The 16,709-nt window shown below is 39.6% G+C and overlaps 3 protein-coding genes across 4 annotated transcripts; 2 read left to right on the top strand and 1 right to left on the bottom strand.

Annotated features, from left to right (window-relative positions):
• Nucleotides 1–450: 450 nt before the first annotated feature.
• Nucleotides 451–7,625, top strand: tmco6 (transmembrane and coiled-coil domains 6). The gene is made up of 13 exons (XM_039812546.1): nt 451–588; nt 1,851–1,957; nt 2,023–2,135; nt 2,247–2,430; nt 2,530–2,634; nt 3,041–3,132; nt 3,243–3,359; nt 3,464–3,578; nt 5,069–5,249; nt 5,867–5,961; nt 6,122–6,289; nt 6,414–6,548; nt 6,635–7,625. The coding sequence occupies exons 1-13, from the start codon at nt 498–500 to the stop codon at nt 6,653–6,655; spliced, it is 1,524 nt and encodes a 507-aa protein (XP_039668480.1). The 5' UTR covers nt 451–497; the 3' UTR covers nt 6,656–7,625.
• A 412-nt stretch (nt 7,626–8,037) lies between these two features.
• LOC120566244 (membrane-spanning 4-domains subfamily A member 4D-like) lies at nt 8,038–11,810 on the top strand. 2 transcript variants are annotated; one of them, XM_039812549.1, is made up of 7 exons: nt 8,038–8,140; nt 8,312–8,460; nt 8,940–9,050; nt 10,261–10,317; nt 10,417–10,563; nt 10,655–10,768; nt 11,240–11,810. In XM_039812549.1, exons 2-7 carry the CDS (start codon nt 8,329–8,331, stop codon nt 11,288–11,290), a joined length of 612 nt encoding a protein of 203 aa, XP_039668483.1. In that variant the 5' UTR covers nt 8,038–8,140; nt 8,312–8,328; the 3' UTR covers nt 11,291–11,810. The 2 variants fall into 2 exon arrangements, with proteins under 2 accessions (XP_039668483.1, XP_039668484.1); XM_039812550.1 differs by lacking the exon at nt 10,655–10,768.
• A 1,018-nt stretch (nt 11,811–12,828) lies between these two features.
• On the bottom strand, nt 12,829–15,821 carry aldob (aldolase b, fructose-bisphosphate). The gene is made up of 9 exons (XM_039812548.1): nt 15,673–15,821; nt 14,870–14,982; nt 14,565–14,776; nt 14,400–14,454; nt 14,116–14,276; nt 13,938–14,021; nt 13,658–13,832; nt 13,355–13,554; nt 12,829–13,103 (listed from the first exon to the last, which is right to left on the bottom strand). The coding sequence occupies exons 2-9, from the start codon at nt 14,979–14,981 to the stop codon at nt 13,008–13,010; spliced, it is 1,095 nt and encodes a 364-aa protein (XP_039668482.1). The 5' UTR covers nt 14,982; nt 15,673–15,821; the 3' UTR covers nt 12,829–13,007.
• Between the last annotated feature and the right edge of the window lie 888 nt (nt 15,822–16,709).

Below are 16,709 nucleotides of genomic sequence, written 5' to 3' on the forward strand. Positions count from 1 at the left end.
TAGTTTTTTAAGCATGTTCTCCGTCTGCCTGAAGTCTGTTTTTGAGGGCAGTTGCAAAGATTACCCAATTAGTTGTCAGCTATTAAACATGAATTCTCTAATTCCAGCTTCTTAAATGTAAATAGTTTCTAGTTTCTTCACTGCTCTGTGACAGGAAACTGAATATATCTGAGCTGTGGACAAAACAAGACATTTAAGGATGTCATCTTGGGCTTTGGAAAACACTGATCGACATTTTTCACCTTTTTTTTTTACATTTTATAGACAAGGAAATGAATCGAAAATGAAAATAATCGTTAGTTGAAGCCTGTATTTACTAGTCAAGTAGTACCTGTCTGTGCCCGGTGTGTCTGCTAGATGGCGCTGCAGCAGCTGAAAGGTCCGTCTAAAGGAAACCGAAGAAGAACTTCAATTCTGCTTGGTTTTTTTTTTTTTTTTTTTTTCAACAACACTAACTAAATTTATTTACTGCAACTTGTTGACCTCAAAATAACCAAATGTGGAGGTTAAAAAAAGTTGGCCACAAAGCTGGTCGACAAGGCGACAGCCTTGAGGAGCTCAAGTTAAAGAAGCGAGAGCACGAAAAGGGTGAGTGTTAAATAACGTGTTAGCAGTCACATCAGCCCATTAACGTTACAACTAGTTAGTTAGCAAAATCAGGCTAAAGGTAACTATGCTACATTACCTGTAAACGCAATGAAAAAGAGGTTCCTTCACGCTAACGTTAGGTTAGATAACGTAATGATGTCAATCAAAAAGCATGAACTCATGATCAACCCAGAGAATTCATTCAGTAACGTACAAACCGAATGAGATGTATTGCCAAAGTAAGTTTTCACTTGCCAGGAATTTGCATTGGTGTGTTTAATGTATTCAACATGACAAGGAAATAATCAATAGAGTACTGCAACAGTTAAGAACATCAATATAGAATAGAAATATTGCATTTAAAAATATGTTAAAGACACTATAACAAATATGTACAATATATCTGTTTGAGAAAGGGGGGAAAAGGCTGTGGTGTTGTGCAGGGTGTGCAAAATATGAATCGGATATACAAAAGTTCACAGTATGTGACACATATATTATGTGCAATGGTCAGGGACAGCAGTCCAGGATGTATAGTGGCTAATGGGAAAGGGGGTTCAGAGTCTGTCACTGGGGGGCCCCGGGTTACGTTGATGAGGCCCAGTACTGTAACACATTAGGTACAGAGATGTCGATCATGTGTCATGTAACGCTAACATTTTAGGGTACGGCAATAATTAGCAACTTTTTAATAATGTTAAATAATGGCAAACCAACATTACTTTAACACAGCAATACTTTAACAGCCGTAAAAGACAACACCATATCTATATAATAATAGAGGATAAAAAATCCCAGTTGATCTAGTCTAGTCATGATGTTAAAATTACATCGGCAATAGGTTTACCGCGGGGTCTTAAAAATAGCAACGGTATCAGTTTCAATACCGTCATTAAAACAAATGCAATGCACTTATATAGGAGGCAAGGATTAAATATTAAATATAATTTATGTAATTATGTGTGGTTGTCATCACATCACAGTGTGGAGGAGAAAGTAGTTTTTTTGTTATTATTGTTTCAGTATTAGTATTGGTATTCAGTTTCTGAACGGTGCACAAGTCATCATTTTTAATTAGTCACGGTAATACCGTATACCGCGGTAAAATAGGGAGGAGGTTTGACGGTTTCAAAATTTGGATACCGCCCAACCCTACTTGTAGGGTATCTTTACAATGAAGAGCTAAGTATAATGGGCTACTCTCAGATGACTTTCTTCTTTGCTGAAGGTGATGTAATATTTCTCTACGTTAAATGCCGTAGCACTGAGACAAGCCCGCAGAGACAGACAGCTTGTGAGCAAGAGACTCCTGCTGAATGACGATGAGGACCAGCCAGGGGTCACCATGGACACTTACTCAGGGGAACAGGTGAGACAGACGTTGTGATTGATAATGTTTGGGTTCCCATCTGAATCTGCTCCTCATTTCCCCAGGACGTGGCCAGTTTGTTCCACAAACTTCAACACAGCGGGCCGGAGAGGGAGGCCCACCTGAAAGCTTTGAGTAAAGCTCTCCGCGACCCATCAGCACAGCTCACCTTCATCAAGTATGGTGGTCATTTTTATTGCCACATCAAATGAGTTTAAATGATGTTATTGACATTGTATATCTGTTTTCTCATGCGTCATGTCAGTGTATAAATCTTTCCTGGCTGTAGGCAGGAGAATAGTATGCATCTTCTGGTTGGTCTCCTCACCGGCTCAGATGCTACGTGCCGTCTGCAGGCTGTTCGGTGTCTTCATGAGCTGTCTCATTCTCCCCACACCAACGTGGCACCAGCCTTTCTGCCTGCCACCCCCTACCTGCTCACCTACCTGTCTGGCCAGAGCACCAAGTTCACTGTGAGTACCCTCTCGTAGCAGGTGTTGTGTAATATCATCACCTAATTATTATGCAGGAGATTTGTGACTTTCCATGTGTGTATGTTGGTGTGTACACAGGAGCTGTGTCTCTACACGCTAGGTAATTTATGCCCAGACAGTGATGTTGTGAAAGAGAAGCTCCTGGCCCAGGGAATCATTCCAGCTCTGGCCAACTGTATAGAGGTAATTTAACAAGATCATCATTGTACAAGACCTCAGTCACACCAATATCTTCACTGCGCATGTTAATATGTCAGTAAATCTTTGTTAAATAATTTGTAGAGTTTTTGCAAAGAAACTGAATCAAAATCTACTTTCTCTCATAGATCTGAACTGGTGCCACCTTGTGTTGACTTCGGGTCAAATTGACCCGTTTTTAATTTTTGTTTTATATCAGAAAATATAGGACATAGAAATAAGTGCTGAAAATGTGTAGAAGAAAAATGTAACAATTTAAAATGTTGGAAAAAGCAAAAACAAACTGTGAAAAAAAGGCGTCAAAAACGTCGGAGAAAAAAAAAAGTGACAACACAAGGGTTAAATGTAGTAATGTCAACTTGTCTCTGTTGATGTTTCTGTGTGTGTCCAGAACCAGAGACATAGCCTTGCGGTGGTGGAAGCTGTGGGATTCACCCTCTCTCAGCTTCTCCAAGCCAAAGATGCAGCAGAGAAAATAATCCCGTAATGACACCAGTTTATTTGCGTCATTGCTGTTCTCTCAGATCTTTTCTCTTGTGAGGCGTAGCTCACATTAAACACTGTTGTGTAATAGTCATCCTCTGTGTCTGCAGGATGGTCCTTGCCTCCAGCTTACCTTCACACTTGTTATCAGTCCTGACTCCTGACCCAAAGTTTGGCCTGGCACCTGCCATTGAGTGTGCATGGTGTCTGCACTACATCTCATGCAGGTGAGAGAAGTGTCAACAGTCAGCAACAGTTATATTTACTCAGTTGTCGTTTAATGTAATTGCTTCACAAATGGTCCCTCTTCTGCCTTTATCTCACTCCAAAGCATGAAGGACAACAGAGTGCTGTTGGCTCATGGGGCCCTGCTACAGTGCAGTTCTCTGTTAGTGTCACTAGGTGGTGCTGTGGCTGAAGGAAACAAGGAAGAAGGAATGGAGCTGGTAAGGAAATGAATGGATTAAAGGTCCAATATGTAATATATTTACTGTAATAAGTCCATAAATGTCCCCAATGCGTCATCAGATATTAAGGAAACATGTTGAAATACTATCTTTTCTGACAACAATGCTAATGCCAGTATTTTCTCCTTTTTGAAATTTCCGTTCTGTGACGGAATTTCTGTTTGTGTTTTGGCCTGTGTGTCAACGGCCCAGTTTGACAACCAGGCCGGGTTGGCAGATATACCTGTAAAAACTTAAACCCAGCGCGCTACAGCTGTAACGTTAGTACGGCCCTGAAAGCAGCAAAGAAACAAACAGGATCAACGGAGATAGATTCTACCCGACCTAAAAAACAACGGCATGTTTCTAACAGTTGCGTGACCAGAGACATAACAGACCCCGGGGAAATATTGGAGATATAACGTTATTTGAAAGATGGAGACAGCTTAGAGCCCAAGTTAGTAGCCGAGTTGGCTAATTTCCTCCTGAACAGGTAAGCATTAGCTTCAGGCTAATTTATCACGGCTACAAGAGACAGGCATTTTATGTCATTTCAACATTTGTGTACTCACATTATATATTATATATTATAATATATATATATATATATATATATATATATATATATATATATATATATATTGAATTTGTACCGCAGTAACTATTGACAGCTAACTAGCTGTCAGTATTATATATTGCACCTTTAAATACAGTCTGTTTTTCATTGTGTTTGTTGGATTTTAATGCTCTAGTTTTTGTTGTTTGTCCAGTTTTACTGTCGTGTGTATCAGTACTTTTCATCACTGACCATCTTTTAAATCATACCTGTTGTTTGATTGTTTGGATTGAGTTTTTACCTTTCAGACCTCATTGGTTTCACATCATGTCAGCATGGAATTAAAATCAATATGCAGAGACTTAAAGCACGCCTGAAAAAGCTTATGCATCACAGTGAAAAACCTTTTAAGCTTTTATTTATTTATTTAGTCAAAACAGCAGTTGCATGCTGTTTTTGTTGTTGATGTTTTCAATGAAGCCTCCTCATCAGAGATTCAGAGAGTCAGCTGCTGAAAAGCATCACTTTGACCAGCCATGTTATCAGACAATCCAAAAAAATGACCAAAAATGAAAACTATGAAACTCATTGTGTTTTTTTTTGTTTTTCTTGCATTACACAGATTTTTTAAAACAGTATCGGCCTCTAACTATATTATCTCATTATGATAACTTTGACCAAAAAAGAAAGATATATATTTTTACTTTGACATATAAATGATTGAAGGTGAGTACAATTTTCACTGTGATAAATTACTTATCTAAAGGAATCATTTATTTCCATAGTGACAGGCAGAAAATCAAAAGCTAACAAACTTAAGATAAACCATGCTCAGGAAAATCAGCCACAATGTAAAGTATACACCATTTGTAACCTTTAAGTGTAAGTGCGTGACGGACATGGAGATTTTCAGTGTGTCCTTCTTCCTCTCTAGTTGATCTGTCCTCTGCTGAGGTGTGTGGGAAACCTCCTGTCCTCCTGTCCAGTGAAAGACCTGAACACCCAAGTGGCTGACATTCGTATCGTGGTCGCTCTGTGTGCACTTCTTCAGGCCTACCTGCAGGCTCAGCCAGCGTTGGCTAGAGAGAGTGCCTGGGTCCTCAACAACCTCACAGGTTTGAACAGTCTGTCTGAGTCACAGCTGATCTCTGCTGAATCTCAAACACATACTTCCGCGCTGATATTGGGATTTCTGTTTTATGTATTCTCTGGGTTATTTGGCTCAGGGACCAGCTTGGTTTAGGGGCATTTCATACCAGCAGACATTATTAAGGATGTAAGCACACAAAAGACACTTTACACTTGATCATTGTTATGCATCACCCAAATAGTTGTTGAATTTAGTCTAGAGTTTGTTTTAACAACAACAAAAATGAACTTTTGTTCTTATTCGTCACATATACAATGTAGTGAAATTCAATTATTGCAGTTATCCATCCTCAGTATTACGACAGCTATACATACAGCATCTGGGGAGCAATTTGGGATTCTGGGATTGAGGCTCCGGAGGAGTCTGGGATTGAATCTCCAACCACCGTACCAGATTTATGTTAATTTTATTGTTGAAAACTTTAGTTTTGCAGAGGAAGATCTGTTGTTGACATATGAAGTTATGGCTTTTCCCTCGGTACTATGAATTGAGAATTTAGACCTAAAGATTGATATATTTATTAGGAGTTCACGTGTGTGTAAGGAAGTTTGTTCCAATTCGTTTTCCATCTCTCTGCTACAGCTCACTCCGGTGCTTTCTGCTCTGCTCTGCTGACTCTCAACTTGGTCCCTGGACTGATCCAGCTCCTCCCTTTCTCGCAAGGCATCAATACCATGGTCTGTGCAAGCTAAAGCCAAATTTTGATATCATTGACTTCATAGCATATGCCACTGTCATTGTAGCAGGTGATGATGGACAATGTTTGTTTTGCTTATTATGGTGGCCCCGACAATGTTACACTAATCTCACTGGTCTGTGCCTTCTTGTTAAACTCAGATCCTGAGGGTTCTAGCAAATGTTGCCCACAAGAAAAAGGAGTTCTGTGTCCAGCTGGCCCATCGTGGATTGCTGTCTGCACTCTGTGCCACACTTAAAATGGCCGACCAAGAGATGGTGACCCTGAGTATGGATGTCCTGTTCGTGTTGCTAGTCAGTGATACACAGGTAAATTAGGGCAGCCTTTGAAACTGTGATGCTGCTCAGTAGGGTTAGCCGAACCAGACAAATGATTAGCTTTTACCAAGCTACTGTAGTTGTGACAGTTACCAAAGCTATTCTTTCCCCTTAGGTGGCCGAGGAGTTTGTGAGGCAAGGCGGGCTTTCGCTGTTAGAAGCCATTCAGTACAACAGTGAAGGAGAGATTAGAAAAAGAGCAACACATCTCCTGGAGCACCACCTACTGTCCTCCTCAACATATTGCTCGGTAAAGACTTTGGTGCAGTTTGCTTTGTTGAATTTGTACTAATTCAAAATTTTAAAAACTAACTTGTATGATCTGTTTCGTTGCAGTTGGACATCCCATGTTCCTGAAGCAACAGGGAGGCATCAAATTCACACCTATGGAGTACATTGTGTCACCTACAGTATACCATGAGGCAACACTCTATTCATTCTCACTCCCAACTCGTCACACACGGCTGCTTGGTCATGACCCCTTTTAGCATTTTTCAGCATGCAGGGTAAGGTTAAACAAAACTAGTTGGTTAGGTTTAGGACAAGATTGTGGTTTGTGACGTAACTTGAGTTAAAATAAGTCAACGTTGACTTTTGGTTTCACACGGGACACGAAACAGCGGTTAGTTTGACCCATTCATGCACCCCAACCTTCTCCCTACGCAGACTTTGTCATTCTTTGTGCTACGTTATCTCACAGCTGTTCTGAAAAGCCCGGTGCGTCGGTATTAGACGCTGAGGGCCACTGACCAAGCTGCTGTATTTGACGAGTTGGGAGTGAGAACACACCTGAGAGTACAGGACTGCTTGTTTACGTCCTGCAATCTGTAATATTGTACAAACAATGCTATATTTAAAGTCATTTTTAATAGCTTTTGATTATCTTCTGATATTTTGATGTTTACCATCTACAGTGTTGTTATCAATGGTATTTTAATGTATGTAAAGATGAAATATTTTTTTAATAGACTCCGTGACTCCAGTCTTTTTGTCGGTTGCATATTGTGCCACCATCACTTGAGAGACCGAAGGAGAGCGATGTATCTTTGCTCATCAAAGTCTCTCTTCCGAAACTTGAATACCAACTGTCTGTACAGCGGCTGAGTTCATATAACGGGCTGTAAATATTAAGAATGAGGGTGATGCAAAAGCACCCTTTTTTGTTGGTTTTGTGATGACTACGGTTTTGGAAGAATCATGTTATCTGGAGCCAAACATGCATTGTCATTAATGACTGTCATTGTATTCATTATATTGTGTAATGATGTCATTGTATTATTAAAATAAATTTTAAATAAATATCAAATTTACTACAAATTGAAGACTATATATTGTCTGGATTACAATATTTAAGTTTTATATTTAATTTTTTGGTTTGAGGTAATTAATAAGGAATAATAATGAGCATAAGGGTCATTGCTCCAGATCAACAACAACACTTGGGACTGTTATCCCAGCTGTTGCTCTGTGCAACCATGAATCCAATGAGAGCTGAATCATGTATACATTAATAGTCAAAATCAGACATATACATCAAAAGTTTACTCTTGTGTTTAGTACCATTTTGAAATAAAACATTTTAAAATGTTCTTTACCGACAAAGCACCACTTCTACTGTTTTCATATTAACATTTGACATTGTTGTCTTCCTGTCCCTGGATTTCCACACAGAGTGAACATTGTACTGAGGAACAGCGAGAGAACTTACAAACACATTGTTCAGCCCCTCCCCTTAGTGAAAAAAAGCTAAAGTCTCAAATTTCCCCACTTCCTCTTTCGCCCCAGAACATTCCCCTCCTCTTATCATTCACACCACTTCTCTGGATGAAAAACTAAAACAAGGTGGGTCACTTTATGTTTTTGTACATATCCCTGCGTTCTTTGAGACTGCTTTTAAAAACTTGCATGCAGCAGGTACAGTATCAAAACTAATTCTGCCCCTTTAAATCTGCTTAGTAGTGGAGAGTATACATCTGTTTTGATTAATTCTTCTCTCCTCCCACAACCTAACAGCGTAAAGTTCACTGGCAATGGAGGGAACTGAGTCAACCACTAGAGAGAGAACAACAGGAAGGGATGGGAGTCAGGCGCCCAATGACACGCTGCTGATGTCCAGCAAACCTCTGCATCGCTTCATCCAAAAAGAGCCCAGAAGTCTTGGGGTAACACATGACACAATCCAGGGACACAGAAATGACCGTTAAATTAACCTAATTGTATACACACATTAAGGTTAAGGTATACTTTATTATTCCACAAGGGGGAATTCATGTGATCATACACGTTCTGTTTAAAACAGAGGTACAAAAAGCACAGAGGTTTACAGGATGTGTGCTAACACAACCACACATACATAATACATCCTGGGGCAATGCTGGCAATATTAAATATACAATATTATACAATCTAAATATAAATAATCGAACATAATAAAAAATACACAAACCTTTTCAAATTCTATCCCTCATTTAACAGTTTAATTGTGGTATGCACAAATGATCAACCCTAATGATCCTACCTGCTGTCTTTATCATGCGCTGCAGTTTGGCATGATCTTGAACACGCAAGAGCAGCTGCTAACTGTTGTTCTGCCCTCTGTAGGCTACTCTTATTCATCCATCCTTCCTCTTCTCTTTCCCAGATTGTCATTCTGATCTTTGGCTGTGCAGAGCTTCTGATGGGATTTCAGCTGTCCAAAGAAAACGAGCCCACTTCTTTTGCAATCTACATTCCCTTCTGGCAGGGAGTTCTGGTACTTAACATTTGGCACATGCGCTTGTCTTCAAAATTACAATGAAGCTACAGTATCAGAGTGGCTCGTTAAATCCCCTTATTTCAGGAAAGGTTGATGAGAAGATCAATACCACTCACGTATGTACAGTAAATATGAGGTTACTCATTTACTCAATTATTTTTTTATATTCTTTATTGTATAATAGAGATACAAACAGTCAAGGCACACTGTGTTTGCACATTTGTCAAAAAAAGTGTACAGCAAAATATAACAAATAAGGACAAAAAAGAAGAAGAAAAAAAGATACTGGGGGTCTTTTTAGTCAAGTAGGGAATGTAAGTCCAACAAATAAAAGTCTCTTGGCGTTTTCCTTTGTCATGTATTGAAGAGAAGTAGCAAAAAGCTTAAGCTCATTTTTCCAGCTGTTGATGTGGGGTTTGACCTGTAGATACTTACACCTATGAATACAATGTTTAGCATGTTCAATCAAGTTATTTATCAAGAACTCTAAATTCTTATCCTTTAAAACTATTCCAGCTTTAAATGACATTTCATTTAATGGGTGCAGCAGTATACCTTTAGCCTGGATGCCAGCCGAACTTAGCCCCGCCCACAAAATTCGAGGTCTGACTAGAATCTGAGTAGGACCACGTCAGGCTAGTATACCTTTTAATTGAAGCCAGCATTGAAAAGATAGCCAAAAGTCATTAATCGGTTCACAATGAAAGAAGATATGTTCAACTGTCTCAATATCGCTTTCACAGAAAACACAAGAGTTACTTTCCCAATTAAATTGTACATGTAGGAAGTGATTTCATGGATAAATATCATTTTAAATGTCACTTCTTTGGATTTTGGTGGGAGAGGATAGGATAAGAATTGTTTACTAATCTTTCGTGCCTCTTCACCAATATAGTCTCGGGGGAATGTATTTTTTTTTCTTCAGTTGAAAGGGATAATATTTTATACATAATACATTCCTAACAAACTTGTTAGTGAACTGTTTGCTGTTTAAACTAGCCAGCAGCTAATTAGCTTATTAGTATAAAGACTAGAAACTGGAAGCTAGCCTGACTGTCTGAAGTCAACACTAGCATCTCTAATAAGATCTATAAGATAAGATATATAAAAACCACATTTAAATTCTATTAGGTAGACTGGGGACTTTAGGTAAATGATGAAGAAACAATGATATGATTATAATTTCCTTGGATGTTTGTTTTTTAAGTTTCTCGTCTGTGGAAACCTGTCTATCTACACTGAGCTACATCCGTCCAAGAAGATGGTAGGTATTTGGGGATTTTGTTAGTGTTTAGCTTTAATCTCCCTCAGTTTCTCTTGGTTCTCAGTAACTCAACTTATCTTGTTGAATTTATCTTTCCAGGTGACTGTGTGTTTGGCTATGTATGTGGTTTCTCTTTTGGGAATTGTGGTCTCAATTGGCTACAGGATACACCTGTTCAGCGGATATCGCTACCTTCAGTACAGAGCAGAATACCAATTGGAGGACATTTGGGCCGTTTACAGAGCGGTGAGTTACAGCATATACTGTATGTTTTAGACTAAATGGACACATTTCACCATGAGTGAATAACTCTCTCTGTCAATTCCTCTTACTGTAGGACCAGCTTTTTGGTATTGAAGGCCTATTGTTCACTTCCTCTCTGTGTGTGTCTGTGCTTCTCATCTTCTTGTGTGCCGTTGCACGTTTGGCTCTGAAATCCACACACACTCAGGTAAAACATGTTTCATTGTTACTTCATCCACATCAGGCCTAACTGAGAAAAGAGATTCATAAATCAAATTTAACCCCATGAAGGGAGATATTTTTGACGGCATAAATTTGCAGACGACAATATTCAAAGAATGGTAATAGTTTATAATAACCATCATCAATAAAAGGTAAATTGATAGTTTATTAAACTTAAGTTAATAGTTATTTTCCTGTTAGCAAACAACACAATGTTTACTAATTATTAGTAGTGCTACACAAAGTTTATTGTTGCACACATTTTATAAAAAGTATTTGTTAATGGTTGCAACTGATGATTATAATACATTGTTAAAGGGTAATACATTCTGTGTAATGTATCTATAAAAATCGCAACAACAGTGCCTTCTGATAATATTATTCAGTAGCTGTGCGTCTGCCATCATGTTATTGCCTCCTTGTTGTCCTGTGCTCTAACACATACCATCTTCAACAGATTATTGTCCAGCACATCCCGGCACCACTGAGTGACACAACATCATACTAATCTCAACCTTTTTAAGTGTTATTCTACAATAACTTACAGTGGTTTTCCTGCAGCAAACTGACAGTGTGAAAGATACATCATTCTGTACAGTATATCACATGTGGTTGTTACACCACCTAGAGGGAGTAGCGCTATAAAGCCCAGCCACAGAGTTTTTTAGTTACCTACATTTACACTTCATTCTAAAGTAGCCTATGTGTAAATGCAGTAAGAAATGCATTACTGAACCACATTTATTTGCTTTTACATAATATCGCAGATCAGAGTTGAGAAATGTATACCAATGCACGATTATAAGCACTGCTAAAACAATGTTTATCACACTAATTGAGTGCCAAATAGGTAGTTAGCGAATAAGTACAAGAAGACTGTCGGCAACTATGCCTGTGTTATAAATGTTACTTTTCTATGCACTGTGAATCTACCATACACACCGCTGATTTTAGCTTCAAGCTATATGTGATTCAGTAAATGTAATGTATTGTCTTTATTAAATAAATAATAAAATTATTGAATTAAAGTTGTGCTCAGATTGATAATCATATTACACACAAACTTCCATTTGTAGATCCATATGCATTGACTGCACTCACAAATACTGTCTGCACACACAAACCACACAGACACAGTGCACTATAGATTGATTATCATTGTTAATTATAGAGGACAGCCCTAAGGAAAATGTGTCCCTGGAAGAGTACTTTGAACGCCTTGCAAGCAAATAATTAATCGGTAGCTTTCGCTTTTTTTTGTCAGAGTACAATATACTAAGTTAAAAAGGCCCAACCTTTAATTCTGTTGGACAGATAAATCTTAGGTATATTAAAATGTGTATTTTAATACCTCGACTTACAGATGAAAAAGTTACTTTAATGTTACCAAACTGATCAGCATCAGAACATTTGGTGTTTTAAAATACCTGAACATTTCAAAGTGCTTCTGGTTCTTATCCTGTGTTGAATTTTGGTGGTGCAGCTGGACCAATACATTTAGTTAGATCACTGGTCTTTAAATGCTTTCAGTATTTCCCCATGATGCAATGGCATCTTTCTAGTTCATTTTTTTCCCCCTCTTCCACAGACACCCCCTTTGTAGTGCATTCCACTGAGTCAACATGAGTTTGCTCCTTAGCACAGATCCAAATGCATTTTGACTCCCGTTCTGATGATTTTCACTTGTGTGCATGCTGCATCTATTGTTGAAAAGATGAATACATTTTTGCTGTGAGCTTGGCATAAGGTTGATATAAACTTTGATGAGCTGTACAGCCATGCACCACACTTCCGTCATTGTGACAATGATTTGACTGAGTGATGCATTATTTCTTGACTTACCCTTCTATGTGCAAGACATTTAGTAAGTGCTGGATAAAACATACAAACAATAACGTTACGATCTAATAGCTTTTCACTGTCCATGTCCATTCACCCAAGTTAGGGAAAAACAGCCATGTCCCCAGGCATGAAAGTCTACAATTTATAGTTGATGATTTAAAATTGACAGTCTCTGAAATCACAAAATCTGCAATTACACCAACATTTTGGTCACTTAATTTATTTCCAGTTATTTTAACTGAGTAGACAAACAGTAGTTCAACATTATAATGGACGTCTTCTCCTGGTGTTGGTAGTCTTAGGGAAAAGGGAAATCCAGCAGAGCCATTTCAGGTCATATTTTGTCCATTTGCATTTGGTTTTATTTTTAACGTTCACAGTATTTAATAGACGTAGCTGGCTGTGTACAGAGACTGCATGGAGGCCTGGTCAGCTGAGCCGGAGGGCTTGTACTCTCCTTTGGCAGCCAGGCCATTGATCTGAAGAGAGCAACAGAGGGAGAAAGTTAGGTCAAAGTCTGAGTGTTAATGATCAGCCTGGGCCACATTAGTGCGGGACTGAATAGACAAAAAGCTTGTTAAAATCAATAATTTACCAGTCAGAATAAAGTTAGGTAATACAAGGTAAGAGTCATTTAGGAGCTAGTTATATTCACAGTCCACAACTACAAATTGATAAGTGGGTATAATATATCAGTGTCTATTCTGTATTAGTCATGCCCAAGACTAACCTTGGCCCTGGTTTTGAATGCTTCTTGTGCAGCTGCCTTGTTGGCAGCTTTGCCCTGCCAGGCTGCAAGAGCAGAGGCCTGGAGTGCACGGCCGTAAGAGAAGGTCAGCTTCCAGGGGCGATGGAGAGGCACCTGGTTAATGGCGTTCAGGTTGCGGGATGCCTCCTCCTCACTCTGGCCTCCAGACAGGAAACAAATGCCTGGAAAGACACCGAAAGCAGCATGCAACTGAGAAAGTCAGCCATCTGCGCTTTTCTTAAACTGGTTTGTTAAGAAGAGGAAAGCTAGGATCATGGCACTCACCAGGCACAGAAGAGGGGACGGTGCGCCTCAGAGCGGTCACGGTGGCCATGCCAACCTCCTGAGGGGTGAACTTCTTAGTGCAGGAGTGTCCAGCAGTGACCATGTTGGGCTTCAGCAGAGTGCCCTCCAGGTACACGTGGTGATCGGACAGAGCCTTGTACACAGCAGCCAGAACCTAAAACATGGAGAGGCAGATTTATTACTGCACATGCTTTAAAATATCCGACGGGAAAATTACAGCTGGTGGTTTGGCTGACAAAGCCAAAGATGATGAACCAACCTTTTCTGTGACGTACTGGCAGCGCAGCAGGTCATGGTCTCCGTCAGGCAGGATCTCTGGCTCCACAATAGGCACCAGGCCATTCTGGTGGAGAACATAAATGCCAATTTAAAAATGATGACTTCCCGCCAACATTTTTATTTGATCATTTCTATAGGGACTATGGCCACACACACACCTGTTGGCAGATACTGGCATATCTGGCAAGGACATTGGCATTCTCTGCAATGGCGAGAGCTGATGGGCAGCTATCTGAGATCTTGAGCACACACCTCCACTTGGCAAAGTCACAACCGTCCTTCTTATACTGGGCACAGCGCTCTGAGAGGCCATCGAGACCTAAAGAAAAACCAGCCACAGAATGTTGGTATGCTGCCGTGCTGAAGCGTGTAAAGATTTAGCAATAAAGAAGGCTTGCACTTCTGGGCTTTGAATTAGAATAGATATACAAGCCATTTTCACCTTGTGTGGTGGTCTCTCCATCGGTTCCGTTTAGACCAGCTGTGCCTTTGTCCACCTGAAGCAAGAAAATCAAAAACGCACCATTAACTTAGAAGGGTCAATGTGTGGAAGAACTGAAGAGGTGTGCATTCGACCAGGTTTCATCTCCACTTGAAGGCTCCTCACCTTGATGCCGACGACAATGCCCTGATCCTTGATGACTTGGGGGAAGAGCTTGCCGCTGTTTGATTTCTGGTAGAGAGTCTCATGGAAGAAGATGACCCCACCCACACAGTTGGAGATTAAGGGGTCAGCGGAGAAGAGGAGGTCGCGGAAGTAGCGACGGTTCTCCTCGTTGTTTTCAACATTGATTTTCTGGAGACGCTTTCCCATGGTTCCTTGAAAAGAAGAGGAGGGTATGAAAATCATTTCAGTTGCACACGCTGCAGTCCCCTTCATTATAGAATCATAATTAGAGACTTAAGGCTCACCCGTTGATTCATCTGCAGCCAGGATTCCCTTTCCTGGAGCCACGATCCTCTGAGCAATGTCAGAGAGCTCCTTCTTCTGCTCCGGAGAGAGGGATGGGAACTGATGAGTCATCCTAGAGGAGAGAAACTAGTTATTCCATAGTTGGTCCAAACTAAAGTTTGAGAAAGATTAAATATTGTTCCAAATCAAAACACAAAGAACATCTGACTTCCTGCCTCTCTTGCACCACCTCTGTAAATATTTGGCTTGAATGGTTGAACTTTGGCCTTTAAAACAGATCAGGTTCTACCTTTAACAGAAGTTCATAGTTCACTCAAAGTGGTTGACTGCATGACGTTTTCCAAAACTTTCTGCAGAAGACCCCCCACACACACACTTAAAAAAACAGCATAACATGAAGGCCAATAATTCAAATCACGAGCATAATTTGCACACACACACACATACAATCAGCATTATAAGATCATACCTTGACATTTAAACTCTTTCAAAATAAAATCACCACCAATCTATATTGCAAAAAAAAAAAAGTATTGACTATTTGTCAATGCAACACAAACCAACTTGACAGCCTGTTTATTCAGTTCTACAAAGTTAAGACTACTGAAAATGTTCATCTTCATAAAGTTCTGCAACATTACTGCAACACTGCTGCACTTTCAGAAACATGAGGAGACCCAAAGATGCGGACTAATTTCGCAGAAACCAGGCGATATGGTTCAGTTTAGTTTTCATGAAAACAAGTGGGAATCAGCGACAGCAAAAGTCTGCAACAGCTAAAAAAAATAGAAAGATGACTTACTTTCAGAGTTTTTTCAAATAACAACGGCAACAGAAGTAGCAAACGGCCTGTACAGAGAGGTCGAAAACTGGGCACGAAGCTGTATTTAAAGGCTGTTTGTTGCTGTGGAGGAGGTGCTCGTGATGTGGCGGGGCGTGTGTCACCCAGGTAACGCAATTGGCCCGGTGAGACAGACAGAGGCGGTGTTTGCATGATAGGGCATCAATGCTCTTTTGTGGACTTTATGCTCATATCAGAAAGTGGGCGGATGAGTCGAAAACATGAAGGGAACACTGTGCGTCGTCTAAAACAAGTTATAAAATCGAAGTCAGCATGCTTGCACGCACGCATCACACACTAGGCTACTGAAGCAACCCGCCTCCCCCTTTTTTTTGCTCGATGTTGAAAACATGATGAAATGTAATATGAGAGGCCTGCTGCAATGTTGCAATGCAGGTTCCATTGTTTCTTGTTTAGATTACAACAGCATGTGATAATGTCTGTGTCATTCGGGAGTATTCAGAGGACCAAAAGTCAGAGCATAATAGCCTATATTTAATGAAATAACAGTGTGAATTTTTTTTATATATATATATATATATTATGTTTTAGAATTAATAACTTTTCCTCTCCCTACACATGCATTTCCATTATTTGTATGATGTTTGATTTAAACCTGTGTGAATAAACAAAACTCAAAAAATGTAATTCTGATCAGCCCTGTCTATATTTTACACAAGGACAAACATTGATCAAGAATTGTTTTACTTTCAGATTTAGTTATCACAATAGGACCAGGTTTAGGCACATTATTGGACAAAAATATTGCATTAGTTCCAACAAAAAAAACCTGCTTTTTCATGCTACCTTGTGTATCTGCCTCATGCGTCACATTGCTTGTCAAGCACGTCATGCATAAACAATTCTCCTATTGATTGCTGAAAATGGCATAAAAAAAACTCTGTTTGTAATGCTCTCACCGGTCCATGAGTGACCTCAGCAGATATTTGAATCGATAGTTTGGGGTAGAGCTGTCACTCACAATTAATCACTTTTTC

The sequence above is a fragment of the Perca fluviatilis genome, chromosome 10, assembly GCF_010015445.1.
Source record: "Perca fluviatilis chromosome 10, GENO_Pfluv_1.0, whole genome shotgun sequence".
In the NCBI taxonomy this organism is placed as follows: domain Eukaryota; kingdom Metazoa; phylum Chordata; class Actinopteri; order Perciformes; family Percidae; genus Perca; species Perca fluviatilis.

Coding starts and splice junctions, on each gene's coding strand:
- aldob (XM_039812548.1), bottom strand. CDS start 14,981: ATGACTCATCAGTTCCCATCCCTCTCTCCGGAGCAGAAGAAGGAGCTC. Junction 14,277..14,399: donor TGGAGAGACCACCACACAAG/GTGAAAATGGCT, acceptor GTTTTTCTTTAG/GTCTCGATGGCCTCTCAGAG. Junction 13,104..13,354: donor CATTCAAAACCAGGGCCAAG/GTTAGTCTTGGG, acceptor TGCTCTCTTCAG/ATCAATGGCCTGGCTGCCAA.
- LOC120566244 (XM_039812549.1), top strand. CDS start 8,329: ATGGAGGGAACTGAGTCAACCACTAGAGAGAGAACAACAGGAAGGGAT. Junction 8,461..8,939: donor AAGAGCCCAGAAGTCTTGGG/GTAACACATGAC, acceptor TCTCTTTCCCAG/ATTGTCATTCTGATCTTTGG. Junction 9,051..10,260: donor CCTTCTGGCAGGGAGTTCTG/GTACTTAACATT, acceptor TTGTTTTTTAAG/TTTCTCGTCTGTGGAAACCT.
- tmco6 (XM_039812546.1), top strand. CDS start 498: ATGTGGAGGTTAAAAAAAGTTGGCCACAAAGCTGGTCGACAAGGCGAC. Junction 2,136..2,246: donor GCACAGCTCACCTTCATCAA/GTATGGTGGTCA, acceptor TCCTGGCTGTAG/GCAGGAGAATAGTATGCATC. Junction 3,133..3,242: donor GCAGCAGAGAAAATAATCCC/GTAATGACACCA, acceptor CTGTGTCTGCAG/GATGGTCCTTGCCTCCAGCT.